General features: G+C 48.8%; 1 protein-coding gene across 2 annotated transcripts in view; it reads left to right on the top strand.

Annotated features, from left to right (window-relative positions):
* The window catches only part of LOC129867631 (tyrosine-protein kinase RYK-like), a 211,725-nt gene that overhangs the window by 121,821 nt on the left and 74,923 nt on the right, over positions 1 to 14,981 (top strand). Inside the window, exon 8 of one of the 2 annotated variants that reach the window (XM_055941154.1) lies at positions 3,140 to 3,223. The exons of the other annotated variant lie outside the window; for it this stretch is intronic. Coding sequence (XP_055797129.1) covers positions 3,140 to 3,223 — 84 coding nt within the window. The remainder of the gene's footprint in view (positions 1 to 3,139; positions 3,224 to 14,981) is intronic. 2 annotated transcript variants of the gene reach the window in all.

Raw genomic sequence — 14,981 nt, 5'->3', positions numbered from 1 at the left:
TGAGGGGAGTTCCTTACTGAGACAACCAGGTGAGGGGAGTTCCTTACTGAGATCTAGACAACCAGGTGAGGGGAGTTCCTTACTGAGACCTAGACAACCAGGTGAGGGGAGTTCCTTACTGAGACCTAGACAACCAGGTGAGAGGAGGTCCTTACTGAGACCTAGACAACCAGGTGAGGGGAGTTCCTTACTGAGACCTAGACAACCAGGTGAGGAGAGTTCCTTACTGAGACCTAGACAACCAGGTGAGGGGAGTTCCTTACTGAGACCTAGACAACCAGGTGAGGGGAGTTCCTTACTGAGACCTAGACAACCAGGTGAGGGGAGTTCCTTACTGAGACCTAGACAACCAGGTGAGGGGAGTTCCTTACTGAGACCTGGACAACCAGGTGAGGGGACTTCCTTACTGAGACCTAGACAACCAGGTGAGGGGAGTTCCTTACTGAGACCTGGACAACCAGGTGAGGAGAGTTCCTTACTGAGACAACCAGGTGAGGGGAGTTCCTTACTGAGACCTGGACAACCAGGTGAGGGGAGTTCCTTACTGAGACCTAGACAACCAGGTCAGGGGAGTTCCTTACTGAGACCTGGACAACCAGGTGAGGGGAGTTCCTTACTGAGACCTAGACAACCAGGTGAGGGGAGTTCCTTACTGAGACCTAGACAACCAGGTGAGGGGAGTTCCTTACTGAGACCTAGACAACCAGGTGAGGGGAGTTCCTTACTGAGACAACCAGGTGAGGGGAGTTCCTTACTGAGACCTAGACAACCAGGTGAGGAGAGTTCCTTACTGAGACCTAGACAACCAGGTGAGGGGGGTTCCTTACTGAGACCTAGACAACCAGGTGAGGAGAGTTCCTTACTGAGACCTAGACAACCAGGTGAGGAGAGTTCCTTACTGAGACAACCAGGTGAGGGGAGTTCCTTACTGAGACCTAGACAACCAGGTGAGGGGAGTTCCTTACTGAGACCTAGACAACCAGGTGAGGGGAGTTCCTTACTGAGACCTAGACAACCAGGTGAGTGGAGTTCCTTACTGAGACCTAGACAACCAGGTGAGGGGAGTTACTTACTGAGACAACCAGGTGAGGGGAGTTCCTTACTGAGACCTAGACAACCAGGTGAGGGGAGTTCCTTACTGAGACCTAGACGACCAGGTGAGGAGAGTTCCTTACTGAGACCTAGACAACCAGGTGATGGGAGTTACTTACTGAGACAACCAGGTGAGGGGAGTTCCTTAATGAGACCTAGACGACCAGGTGAGGAGAGTTCCTTACTGAGACCTAGACAACCAGGTGAGGGGAGTTCCTTACTGAGACAACCAGGTGAGGGGAGTTCCTTACTGAGATCTAGACAACCAGGTGAGGGGAGTTCCTTACTGAGACCTAGACAACCAGGTGAGGGGAGTTCCTTACTGAGACCTAGACAACCAGGTGAGAGGAGGTCCTTACTGAGACCTAGACAACCAGGTGAGGGGAGTTCCTTACTGAGACCTAGACAACCAGGTGAGGAGAGTTCCTTACTGAGACCTAGACAACCAGGTGAGGGGAGTTCCTTACTGAGACCTAGACAACCAGGTGAGGGGAGTTCCTTACTGAGACCTAGACAACCAGGTGAGGGGAGTTCCTTACTGAGACCTAGACAACCAGGTGAGGGGAGTTCCTTACTGAGACCTGGACAACCAGGTGAGGGGACTTCCTTACTGAGACCTAGACAACCAGGTGAGGGGAGTTCCTTACTGAGACCTGGACAACCAGGTGAGGAGAGTTCCTTACTGAGACAACCAGGTGAGGGGAGTTCCTTACTGAGACCTGGACAACCAGGTGAGGGGAGTTCCTTACTGAGACCTAGACAACCAGGTCAGGGGAGTTCCTTACTGAGACCTGGACAACCAGGTGAGGGGAGTTCCTTACTGAGACCTAGACAACCAGGTGAGGGGAGTTCCTTACTGAGACCTAGACAACCAGGTGAGGGGAGTTCCTTACTGAGACCTAGACAACCAGGTGAGGGGAGTTCCTTACTGAGACAACCAGGTGAGGGGAGTTCCTTACTGAGACCTAGACAACCAGGTGAGGAGAGTTCCTTACTGAGACCTAGACAACCAGGTGAGGGGGGTTCCTTACTGAGACCTAGACAACCAGGTGAGGAGAGTTCCTTACTGAGACCTAGACAACCAGGTGAGGAGAGTTCCTTACTGAGACAACCAGGTGAGGGGAGTTCCTTACTGAGACCTAGACAACCAGGTGAGGGGAGTTCCTTACTGAGACCTAGACAACCAGGTGAGGGGAGTTCCTTACTGAGACCTAGACAACCAGGTGAGTGGAGTTCCTTACTGAGACCTAGACAACCAGGTGAGGGGAGTTACTTACTGAGACAACCAGGTGAGGGGAGTTCCTTACTGAGACCTAGACAACCAGGTGAGGGGAGTTCCTTACTGAGACCTAGACAACCAGGTGAGGGGAGTTCCTTACTGAGACCTAGACAACCAGGTGAGGGGAGTTCCTTACTGAGACCTAGATGACCAGTTGAGGAGAGTTCCTTACTGAGACCCAGACAACCAGGTGAGGAGAGTTCCTTACTGAGACCTAGATGACCAGGTGAGGGGAGTTCCTTATTCAGTAGTAACCTTAATTCATCAGTCAAGTTCAAGGGAAGAGTGAAAACCCTCAGATGCTCTACCCATCGTGGAATGAGTTTAACACGTGTATTAGACTGTCTTCCACAGTGGTGTTTACATGTCTGTTAGGCGTATGAACACTGTGGCCATCTAGTGGCTGTGTCCTCATACTGCACATCATTGTGTTGTGGCTGCTGCTTCAATGATACCATTCACCACCAGCCATATACCCAACCCTTATTCACCTCAATCTCTCTCTCTCTCCCGCTCTCTCCAACCCTTCCTCTCTGCGTCCCTCCCTCTCTCTCACCCCTGTCCATCCCTCTCACTATCTCTGATCCTTACTCTCTCTCTCTCTCTCCCTCTCTCTCTCTCTCTCTCTCTCTCTCTCTCTCTGCCTCTCTCTCTCTCTCTCTCTCTCTCTCTCTCTCTCTCTCTCTCTCTCTCTCATCCTCCGTCCGTCCCTCTTTCCCTCTCACTCTCTCCAACCCTCCCTCTACCCCCCTGTCCTCTCACCATCAGACCATCACCCTGGCACTGCACCCATTCTCCAGCTTGCTGCCGCCACCTTCCCAAACCCTGGTGCCCCCGTCCATGAAACCAAAAGTAAGTCCACGTTGTGGTCCATTCCAGTCTTACCATGGGGTCCACCTGCTACTAACCACCTCATTCATCCAGCCTCATGTTGATCTGTCATCTAGTTACGGAGTAGACCTACTTCCACATGACTAAATGAACTAGGTAGCTAGTCCAGCCACATGACTAAATGAACTGGGTAGCTAGTCCAGCCACATGACTAAATGAACTGGGTAGCTAGTCCAGCCACATGACTGGGTCAACTGGGTAGCTAGTCCAGCCACATGACTAAATGAACTGGGTAGCTAGTCCAGCCACATGACTGGGTCAACTGGGTAGCTAGTCCAGCCACATGACTAAATTAACTGGGTAGCTAGTCCAGCCACATGACTGGGTCAACTGGGTAGCTAGTCCAGCCACATGACTAAATGAACTGGGTAGCTAGTCCAGCCACATGACTGGGTCAACTGGGTAGCTAGTCCAGCCACATGACTAAATGAACTGGGTAGCTAGTCCAGCCACATGACTAAATGAACTGGGTAGCTAGTCCAGCCACATGACTAAATGAACTGGGTAGCTAGTCCAGCCACATGACTAAATGAACTGGGTAGCTAGTCCAGCCACATGACTGGGTCAACTGGGTAGCTAGTCCAGCCACATGACTAAATGAACTGGGTAGCTAGTCCAGCTACATGACTAAATGAACTGGGTAGCTAGTCCAGCCCACATGACTAAATGAACTGGGTAGCTAGTCCAGCCCACATGGCTAAATGAACTGGGTAGCTAGTCCATCCCACATGACTAAATGAACTGGGTAGCTAGTCCAGCCACATGACTAAATGAACTGGGTAGCTAGTCCAGCTACATGACTAAATGAACTGGGTAGCTAGTCCAGCCCACATGACTAAATGAACTGGGTAGCTAGTCCAGCTACATGACTAAATGAACTGGGTAGCTAGTCCAGCTACATGACTAAATGAACTGGGTAGCTAGTCCATCCCACATGACTAAATGAACTGGATAGCTAGTCCAGCCACATGACTAAATGAACTGGGTAGCTAGTCCAGCCACATGACTAAATGAACTGGGTAGCTAGTCCAGCCACATGACTGAGTCAACTGGGTAGCTAGTCCAGCCACATGACTAAATGAACTGGGTAGCTAGTCCAGCCACATGACTGGGTCACCTGGGTAGCTAGTCCAGCCACATGACTAAATGAACTGGGTAGCTGGTCCAGCCACATGACTAAATGAACTGGGTAGCTAGTCCAGCCACATGACTAAATGAACTGGGTAGCTAGTCCAGCCACATGACTAAATGTACTGGCTAGCTAGTCCAGCCCACATAACTAAATGAACTGGGTAGCTAGTCCAGCCCACATGACTAAATGAACTGGGTAGCTAGTCCAGCCACATGACTAAATGAACTGGGTAGCTAGTCCAGCCACATGACTAAATGAACTGGGTAGCTAGTCCAGCCACATGACTAAATGAACTGGGTAGCTAGTCCAGCCACATGACTAAATGAACTGGGTAGCTAGTCCAGCCCACATGACTAAATGAACTGGGTAGCTAGTTCAGCCACATGACTAAATGAACTGGGTAGCTGGTCCAGCCACATGACTAAATGAACTGGGTAGCTAGTTCAGCCACATGACTAAATGAACTGGGTAGCTGGTCCAGCGACATGACTGAGTGAACTGGGTAGCTAGTCCAGCCCACATGACTAAATGAACTGGGTAGCTAGTCCAGCCACATGACTAAATGAACTGGGTAGCTAGTCCAGCCACATGACTAAATGAACTGGGTAGCTAGTCCAGCTACATGACTAAATGAACTGGGTAGCTAGTCCAGCCACATGACTAAATGAACTGGGTAGCTAGTCCAGCCACATGACTAAATGAACTGGGTAGCTAGTCCAGCCACATGACTAAATGAACTGGGTAGCTAGTCCAGCCCACATGACTAAATGAACTGGGTAGCTAGTTCAGCCACATGACTAAATGAACTGGGTAGCTGGTCCAGCCACATGACTAAATGAACTGGGTAGCTAGTTCAGCCACATGACTAAATGAACTGGGTAGCTGGTCCAGCCACATGACTGAGTGAACTGGGTAGCTAGTCCAGCCCACATGACTAAATGAACTGGGTAGCTAGTCCAGCCACATGACTAAATGAACTGGGTAGCTAGTCCAGCCACATGACTAAATGAACTGGGTAGCTAGTCCAGCTACATGACTAAATGAACTGGGTAGCTAGTCCAGCTACATGACTAAATGAACTGGGTAGCTAGTCCAGCCACATGACTGGGTCAACTGGGTAGCTAGTCCAGCCACATGACTAAATGAACTGGGTAGCTAGTCCAGCCACATGACTAAATGAACTGGGTAGCTAGTCCAGCCACATGACTAAATGAACTGGGTAGCTAGTCCAGCTACATGACTAAATGAACTGGGTAGCTAGTCCAGCTACATGACTAAATGAACTGGGTAGCTTGTCCATCCCACATGACTAAATGAACTGGGTAGGAAGTCCAGCTACATGACTGAGTCAACTGGGTAGCTAGTCTAGCCACATGACTAAATGAACTGGGTAGGAAGTCCAGCTACATGACTGAGTCAACTGGGTAGCTAGTCCAGCTACATGACTAAATGAACTGGGTAGCTAGTCCATCCCACATGACTGAGTCAACTGGGTAGCTAGTCCAGCTACATGACTAAATGAACTGGGTAGCTGGTCCAGCCACATGACTAAATTTACTGGGTAGCTAGTCCAGCCACATGACTAAATGAACTGGGTAGCTAGTCCAGCCACATCACTAAATGAACTGGGTAGCTAGTCCAGCCACATCACTAAATGAACTGGGTAGCTAGTCCAGCCACATGACTAAATGAACTGGGTAGCTAGTCCAGCCACATGACTAAATGAACTAGGTAGCTAGTCCAGCCACATGACTAAATGAACTAGGTAGCTAGTCCAGCCCATATGGCTAAATGAACTGGGTAGCTAGTCCAGCCACATGACTAAATGAACTGGGTAGCTAGTCCAGCCCATATGGCTAAATGAACTGGGTAGCTAGTCCAGCCCACATGACTAAATGAACTAGGTAGCTAGTCCAGCCCATATGGCTAAATGAACTGGGTAGCTAGTCCAGCCCATATGGCTAAATGAACTAGGTAGCTAGTCCAGCCCATATGGCTAAATGGACTGGGTAGCTAGTCCAGCCACATGACTAAATGAACTAGGTAGCTAGTCCAGCCACATGACTAAATGAACTGGGTAGCTAGTCTAGCCCACATGACCGTTGCTGTTATTGGCTGCAAACAGTCGTTTCACTAACAGTGCTTAGCTTTGCTACATTTTGGTACGTGTGTTTTGTTTTAATCGATCTCGCAGTGTAGTGTCTGTCTCTCATAGAGAGACAGGTGTTCAAGGTTTAGTTCAGTTTAGTGTTCTCTGTTTTCGCACTAGGTGGCAGCAACAATCTTTATAATACCAAAGGCCTACTGTCTGACTGAAGAAATATCAGACTGTCTGCTCACACCAACACCTATATCTCAGAATACATGACAGAAAATATGCTACTTATGGTTTTCTCTATTCTATATTTACGTTATAATAATACAACTAATGAAAGCACTATACAAATTAAATATTTAAAAAATCTACTGATTAAAAACATGAATGGAATTGGACTGCTGAGGACTGGGGGTAAAGTCATTTTCTCTGATGAATCCCCTTTCTGATTGTTTGGGGCATCTGGAAAAAAGCTTGTCCGGAGAAGACAAGGTGAGCGCTACCATCAGTCCTGTGTCATGCCAACAGTAAAGCATCCTGAGACCATTCATGTGTGGGGTTGCTTCTCAGCCAAGGGAGTGGGCTCACTCACAATTTTTCCTAACACAGCCATGAATAAAGAATGGTACCAACACATCCTTCGAGAGCAACTTCTCCCAACTATCCAGAAACAGTTTGGTGACGAACAATGCCTTTTCCAGCATGATGGAGCACCTTGCCATAAGGCTTAAGTGATAACTAAGTGGCTCGGGGAACAAAACATTAATATTTTGGGTCCATGGCCAGGAAACTCCCAAGACCGTAATCCCATTGAGAACATTTAACATTTACATTTAAGTCATTTAGCAGACGCTCTTATCCAGAGCGACTTACAAATTGGTGCATTCACCTTATGACATCCAGTGGAACAGCCACTTTACAATAGTGCATCTAAATCTTTTAAGGGGGGGGGGGGGGGGGGGGTGTCAGAAGGATTGCTTTATCCTATCCTAGGTATTCCTTAAAGAGGTGGGGTTTCAGGTGTCTCCGGAAGGTGGTGATTGACTCCGCTGTCCTGGCGTCGTGTGGGAGTTTGTTCCACCATTGGGGTGCCAGAGCAGCGAACAGTTTTGACTGGGCTGAGCGGGAACTGTACTTCCTCAGTGGTAGGGAGGCGAGCAGGCCAGAGGTGGATGAACGCAGTGCCCTTGTTTGGGTGTAGGGCCTGATCAGAGCCTGAAGGTACTGAGGTGCCGTTCCCCTCACAGCTCCGTAGGCAAGCACCATGGTCTTGTAGCGGATGCGAGCTTCAACTGGAAGCCAGTGGAGAGAGCGGAGGAGCGGGGTGACGTGAGAGAACTTGGGAAGGTTGAACACCAGACGGGCTGCGGCGTTCTGGATGAGTTGTAGGGGTTTAATGGCACAGGCAGGGAGCCCAGCCAACAGCGAGTTGCAGTAATCCAGACGGGAGATGACAAGTGCCTGGATTAGGACCTGCGCCGCTTCCTGTGTGAGGCAGGGTCGTACTCTGCGGATGTTGTAGAGCATGAACCTACAGGAACGGGCCACCGCCTTGATGTTAGTTGAGCACGACAGGGTGTTGTCCAGGATCACGCCAAGGTTCTTAGCGCTCTGGGAGGAGGACACAATGGAGTTGTCAACCGTGATGGCGAGATCATGGAACGGGCAGTCCTTCCCCGGGAGGAATAGCAGCTCCGTCTTGCCGAGGTTCAGCTTGAGGTGATGATCCGTCATCCACACTGATATGTCTGCCAGACATGCAGAGATGCGATTCGCCACCTGGTCATCAGAAGGGGCAAAGGAGAAGATTAATTGTGTGTCGTCTGCATAGCAATGATAGGAGAGACCATGTGAGGTTATGACAGAGCCAAGTGACTTGGTGTATAGCGAGAATAGGAGAGGGCCTAGAACAGAGCCCTGGGGGACACCAGTGGTGAGAGCGCGTGGTGAGGAGACAGATTCTCGCCACGCCACCTGGTAGGAGCGACCTATCAGGTAGGACGCAATCCAAGCGTGGGCCGCGCCGGAGATGCCCAACTCGGAGAGGGTGGAGAGGAGGATCTGATGGTTCACAGTATCGAAGGCAGCCGATAGGTCTAGAAGGATGAGAGCAGAGGAGAGAGAGTTAGCTTTAGCAGTGCGGAGCGCCTCCGTGATACAGAGAAGAGCAGTCTCAGTTGAATACTAGTCTTGAAACCTGACTGATTTGGATCAAGAAGGTCATTCTGAGAGAGATAGCAGGAGAGCTGGCCAAGGACGGCACGTTCAAGAGTTTTGGAGAGAAAAGAAAGAAGGGATACTGGTCTGTAGTTGTTGACATCGGAGGGATCGAGTGTAGGTTTTTTCAGAAGGGGTGCAACTCTCGCTCTCTTGAAGACGGAAGGGACGTAGCCAGCGGTCAAGGATGAGTTGATGAGCGAGGTGAGGTAAGGGAGAAGGTCTCCGGAAATGGTCTGGAGAAGAGAGGAGGGGATAGGGTCAAGTGGGCAGGTTGTTGGGCGGCCGGCCGTCACAAGACGCGAGATTTCATCTGGAGAGAGAGGGGAGAAAGAGGTCAGAGCACAGGGTAGGGCAGTGTGAGCAGAACCAGCGGTGTCGTTTGACTTAGCAAACGAGGATCGGATGTCGTCGACCTTCTTTTCGAAATGGTTGACGAAGTCGTCTGCAGACAGGGAGGAGGGGGGGGGGGGATTCAGGAGGGAGGAGAAGGTGGCAAAGAGCTTCCTAGGGTTAGAGGCAGATGCTTGGAATTTAGAGTGGTAGAAAGTGGCTTTAGCAGCAGAGACAGAAGAGGAAAATGTAGAGAGGAGGGAGTGAAAGGATGCCAGGTCCGCAGGGAGGCGAGTTTTCCTCCATTTCCGCTCGGCTGCCCGGAGCCCTGTTCTGTGAGCTCGCAATGAGTCGTCGAGCCACGGAGCGGGAGGGGAGGACCGAGCCGGCCTGGAGGATAGGGGACACAGAGAGTCAAAGGATGCAGAAAGGGAGGAGAGGAGGGTTGAGGAGGCAGAATCAGGAGATAGGTTGGAGAAGGTTTGAGCAGAGGGAAGAGATGATAGGATGAAAGAGGAGAGAGTAGCGGGGGAGAGAGAGCGAAGGTTGGGACGGCGCGATACCATCCGAGTAGGGGCAGTGTGGGAAGTGTTGGATGAGAGCGAGAGGGAAAAGGATACAAGGTAGTGGTCGGAGACTTGGAGGGGAGTTGCAATGAGGTTAGTGGAAGAACAGCATCTAGTAAAGATGAGGTCAAGCGTATTGCCTGCCTTGTGAGTAGGGGGGGAAGGTGAGAGGGTGAGGTCAAAAGAGGAGAGGAGTGGAAAGAAGGAGGCAGAGAGGAATGAGTCAAAGGTAGACGTGGGGAGGTTAAAGTCACCCAGAACTGTGAGAGGTGAGCCGTCCTCAGGAAAGGAGCTTATCAAGCTCATTGATGAACTCTCCGAGGGAACCTGGAGGGCGATAAATGATAAGGATGTTAAGCTTGAAAGGGCTGGTAACTGTGACAGCATGGAATTCAAAGGAGGCGATAGACAAATGGGTAAGGGGAGAAAGAGAGAATGGCCACTTGGGAGAGATGAGGATCCCGGTGCCACCACCCCGCTGACCAGAAGCTCTCGGGGTGTGCGAGAACACGTGGGCAGACGAAGAGAGAGCAGTAGGAGTAGCAGTGTTATCTGTGGTGAGCCATGTTTCCGTCAGTGCCAAGAAGTCGAGGGACTGGAGGGAAGCATAGGCTGAGATGAACTCTGCCTTGTTGGCCGCAGATCGGCAGTTCCAGAGGCTACCGGAGACCTGGAACTCCACGTGGGTCGTGCGGGCTGGGACCACCAGGTTAGGGTGGCCGCGGCCACGCGGTGTGAGGCAGTTGTATGGTCTGTGCAGAGAGGAGAGAACAGGGATAGACAGACACATAGTTGACAGGCTAAAGAAGAGGCTACGCTAATGCAAAGGAGATTGGAATGACAAGTGGACTACACGGCTCGAATGTTCAGAAAGTTAAGCTTACGTTGGAAAAATCTTATTGACTAAAATGATTAAAATGATACGGTACTGCTGAAGTAGGCTGGCTAGCAGTGGCTGCGTTGTTGACTTTGTTTGAAGTGTAGCGGGCCAGGTAGCCTCGATAGCTGGCTAGGTAACCTCGGTAACTGGCCAGATAATTAGTCTAACCACACAATTGTCCTAGATACAAGGACAGCAAAGACAACTATGTAGCTAGCTAACACTAGCCAGCTAACACTACACTAATCAAATTGTTCCGTTGTAATGTAATAGTTTCTACAGTGCTGTTATTCGGTAGAAGTTGGCTAGCTAGCAGTGTTAGCAGTGTTAGCGGTGTTGACCAGCAGTATTGACTAGGTAGGGGAACGGCAGCGCGGCGGACGAAAATAGCTAGCTAGCTAACCGAAAATTACTCTAGACTCCACAGTTATCTTAGATACAAGGACAGCAGAGACAACTGTGTAACTAGCTAACACTACACTAATCAAGTCGTTCCGTTGAATGTAGTAGATTCTACAGTGCTGCTATTCGGTAGCTAGCTAGCTAGCTAGCAGTGTTGATTACGTTACGTTAAAAGGACGAAAATAGCTGGCTAGCTAACCTAGAAAATCGCTCTAAACTACACAATTATCTTTGATACAAAGACGGCTATGTAGCTAGCTAAGATCAAACAAATCAAACCGTTGTACTGTAATGAAATGAAGTGAAAGTGTGGTACTACCTGTGGAGCGAAGCGGAATGCGACCGGGTTGTTGAATGCGGAAGTGCAAGAGAACTTGAGAACTTGTGGTCAATCCTCAAGAGGCGGGTGGACAAACAAAAACCCACAAATTCTGACAAACTCCAAGCATTGATTATGTAAGAATGGGCTGCCATCAGTCAGGATGTGGCCCAGAAGTTAATTGACAGCATGCCAGGGCGGATTGCAGAGGTCTTGAATAAGAAGGGTCAACACTGCAAATATTGACTCTTTGCATCAACTTCATGTAATTGTCAATAAAAGCCTTTGACACTTATGAAGTGCTTGTAATTATACTTCAGTATTCCATAGTGACATCTGACAAAAATATCTAAAGACACTGAGGCAGCAGACTTTGTGGAAATTAATATCATTCTCAAAACTTTTGGCCGCGGCAGTACTGTACATAGACACAGACACATGCATACACACACAATAACATATGCACTATACACACACGTACACATGGACTTTGTATTTCAGATATGTGGTAGTGGTGGAGTAGGGGCCTGAGTGTGTTTTGAGATCTTTAAATGGATTGTAATGTTTTTAAGATTGTATAACTGCCTTAATTTAGCTAGACCCCAGGAAGAGTAGCTGCTGCCTTGGCAGGAACTAAATGGGGATCCAAAATAAACCCCAGGAAGAGTAGCTGCTGCCTTGGCAGGAACTAATGGGGATCCATAATAAACCCCAGGAAGAGTAGCTGCTGCCTTGGCAGGAACTAATAGGGATCCATAATAAACCCCCGGAAGAGTAGCTGCTGCCTTGGCAGGAACTAAATGGGGATCCATAATAAACCCCAGGAATAGTAGCTGCTGCCTTGGCAGGAACTAATGGTGATCCATAATAAACCCCAGGAAGAGTAGCTGCTGCCTTGGCAGGATCTAACGGGGATCCATAATAAACCCCAGGAAGAGTAGCTGCTGCCTTGGCAGGAACTAATGGGGATCCATAATAAACCCCAGGAAGAGTAGCAGCTGCCTTGGCAGGAACTAGTGGGGATCCATAATAAACCCCAGGAAGAGTAGCTGCTGCCTTGACAGGAACTAGTGGGGATCCATAATAAACCCCAGGAAGAATAGTTGCTGCCTTGACAGGAACTAGTGGGGATCCATAATAAACCCCAGGAAGAGTAGCTGCTGCCTTGACAGGAAATAATGGGGATCCATAATAAACCCCAGGAAGAGTAGCTGCTGCCTTGGCAGGAACTAATGGGGATCCATAATAAACCCCAGGAAGAGTAGCAGCTGCCTTGGCAGGAACTAGTGGGGATCCATAATAAATACAAATCCATTGAAGGCTTTAAATACGAGCATGAGGATTTTGAAGTCGATCCTGTAGTTGACCAGTAGCCAGTGGAGTTTGGCCAGGATCAGCTCGATGTGGTCTGACTTCTTGGTCCTGGTCAGGACCCTGGCAGTACTCTTCTGGATTAGTTGAAGCCTCTGTATATAATTAAGGCACATACCAAGCCTGACCTCACAGTTCTCTGACATCATGAGATTGAGGTTCTTGAAGTTCATGAAGCATTTTTTTCCTTTTTTTATTTGGGCTCGTCCTATATCAGGGGTGTTCAAGTCTTATCCTGGGGGGTCTGGAGACTGCGGGTTTCCTGTTCTACCTGATCGTTAATACACCCACCTGGTGTCCCAGGTCTAAACCAGTCACTGATTAGAGGGGAACGATGAAAAATACAGTGGAACTGGCTTCTAGGTCCAGAGTTGAGTTGGAACGTCCTATATAGAGCCTTGCCAACTTGTAGTCCTAAAACCAGGAAATGAGTTACCTCTGGTTCGTTCAGCCAATCCCTATGGGGGAAAAGGAATAGGGTTTTGTAATAACCTCAGATATTATTTTCATAATTTAACACAGACTAAGATCTTATATGTTTTGTTCTATGATAATATCAGTCAGTTAACATGACCTTTATGAATTATCAAGCCTTTTTCGTTTTGTTCTAAACTCGGCATAAAAAGAAACGTCCCTTTTTCAGGACCCTGTCTTTCAAAGATAATTCGTAAAAATCCAAATAACTTCACAGATCTTCATTGTAAAGCGTTTAAACACCGTTTCCCATGCTTGTTCAATGAACCATAAACAATTAATGAACATGCACCTGTGGAACGGTCGTTAAGACACTAACTGCTTACAGACGGTAGGCAATTAAGGTCACAGTTATGAAAACTTAGGACACCGAGGAGGCCTTTCTACTCTGAAAAACACCAAAAGAAAGATTCCCAGGGTCCCTGTTCATCTGCGTGAACGTGCCTTAGGCATCCTGCAAGGAGGCATGAGGATTGCAGATGTGGCCAGGGCAATAAATTGCAATGTCCATACTGTGAGACGCCTAAGACAGCGCTACAGGGAGACAGGACGGACAGCTGATCGTCTTCGCAGTGGCAGATCACGTGTAACAACACCTGCACAGGATTGGTACATCCGAACATCACACCTGCGGGACAGGTACAGGATGGCAACAACAACTGCCCGAGTTACACCAGGAACGCACAATCCCCCCATCAGTGTTCAGACTGTCCGCAATCGGCTGAGAGAGGCTGGACTGAGGGCTTGTAGGCTTTTTGTAAGGCTGGTCCTCACCAGACATCACCGGCAACCACATCGCCTATGGGCACAAACCCACCGTCGCTGGATCAGAAAGGACTGGGAAAAAGTGCTCTTCACTGACGAGTAACGGTTTTGTCTCAACAGGGGTGATGGTCGGATTCACGTTTATTGTCGAAGGAATGAGCGTTACACCGAGGCCTGTATTCTGGAGCGGGATCGAGGTGGAGGGTCCGTCATGGTCTGGAGCGGTGTGTCACAGCATCATCGGACTGAGCTTGTTGTCATTGCAGGCAATCTAAACGCTGTGCGTTACAGGGAAGACATCCTCCTCCCTCATGTGGTACCCTTCCTGCAGGCTCATCCTGACATGACCCTCCAGCATGACAATGCCACCAGCCATACTGCTCATTCAGTGTGTGATTTCCTGCAAGACAGCAATGTCAGTGTTCTGCCTTGGCCAGCGAAGAGCCCGGATCACAAATCCATTGAGCACGCCTGGGACCTGTTGGATCGGAGGGTGAGGGCTAGGGCCATTCCCCCCCAGAAATGTCCGAGAGCTTGCAGGGGCCTTGGTGGAAGAGTGGGGTAACATCTCACAGCAAGAACGGGCAAATCTGGTGCAGTCCCTGAGGAGGAGATAATGCAGCTGGTGGCCACACCAGATACTGACTGTTACTTTTGATTTTGACCCTCCCCCCCTTTGTTCAGGGACACATTATTCCATTTCTGTTAGTCACATGTCTGTGGAACTTGTTCAGTTTATGTCTCAGTTGTTGAATCTTGTTATGTTCATACAAATATTTACACATGTTAAGTTTGCTGAAAATAAACGCAGTTGACAGTAAGAGGACTTTTATTTTTTTTGTTAAGTTTATGAGATTATATCAGTCCATTAACATGACCTTCATGAATAAACAAGCTTTTGTGTTTTTAAATTACATAAATGCTTCAAAATTCACAAAAAAAAGTGACGTGAGCTCATGTTTTCATTTTCACATTTAATTGAAAAGTATGCATGAAGGTGTCTAATAGAATACACATGGCTGTAGACATTAATAAATGCATTTCTAGAGCTTCCGAAATATGTTTTACAACGTTGGGGGAGTACCAAGATGGAGGCACGGGGACTTCAACACAGCGACCCCTTTCAGTCATCTAGTGTGTATATATATATATATATAAACCATTG

The sequence above is a fragment of the Salvelinus fontinalis genome, chromosome 12 (genome assembly GCF_029448725.1).
Source record: "Salvelinus fontinalis isolate EN_2023a chromosome 12, ASM2944872v1, whole genome shotgun sequence".
Taxonomy (NCBI): domain Eukaryota; kingdom Metazoa; phylum Chordata; class Actinopteri; order Salmoniformes; family Salmonidae; genus Salvelinus; species Salvelinus fontinalis.
This window is presented reverse-complemented; position numbering and strand designations above follow the sequence as displayed.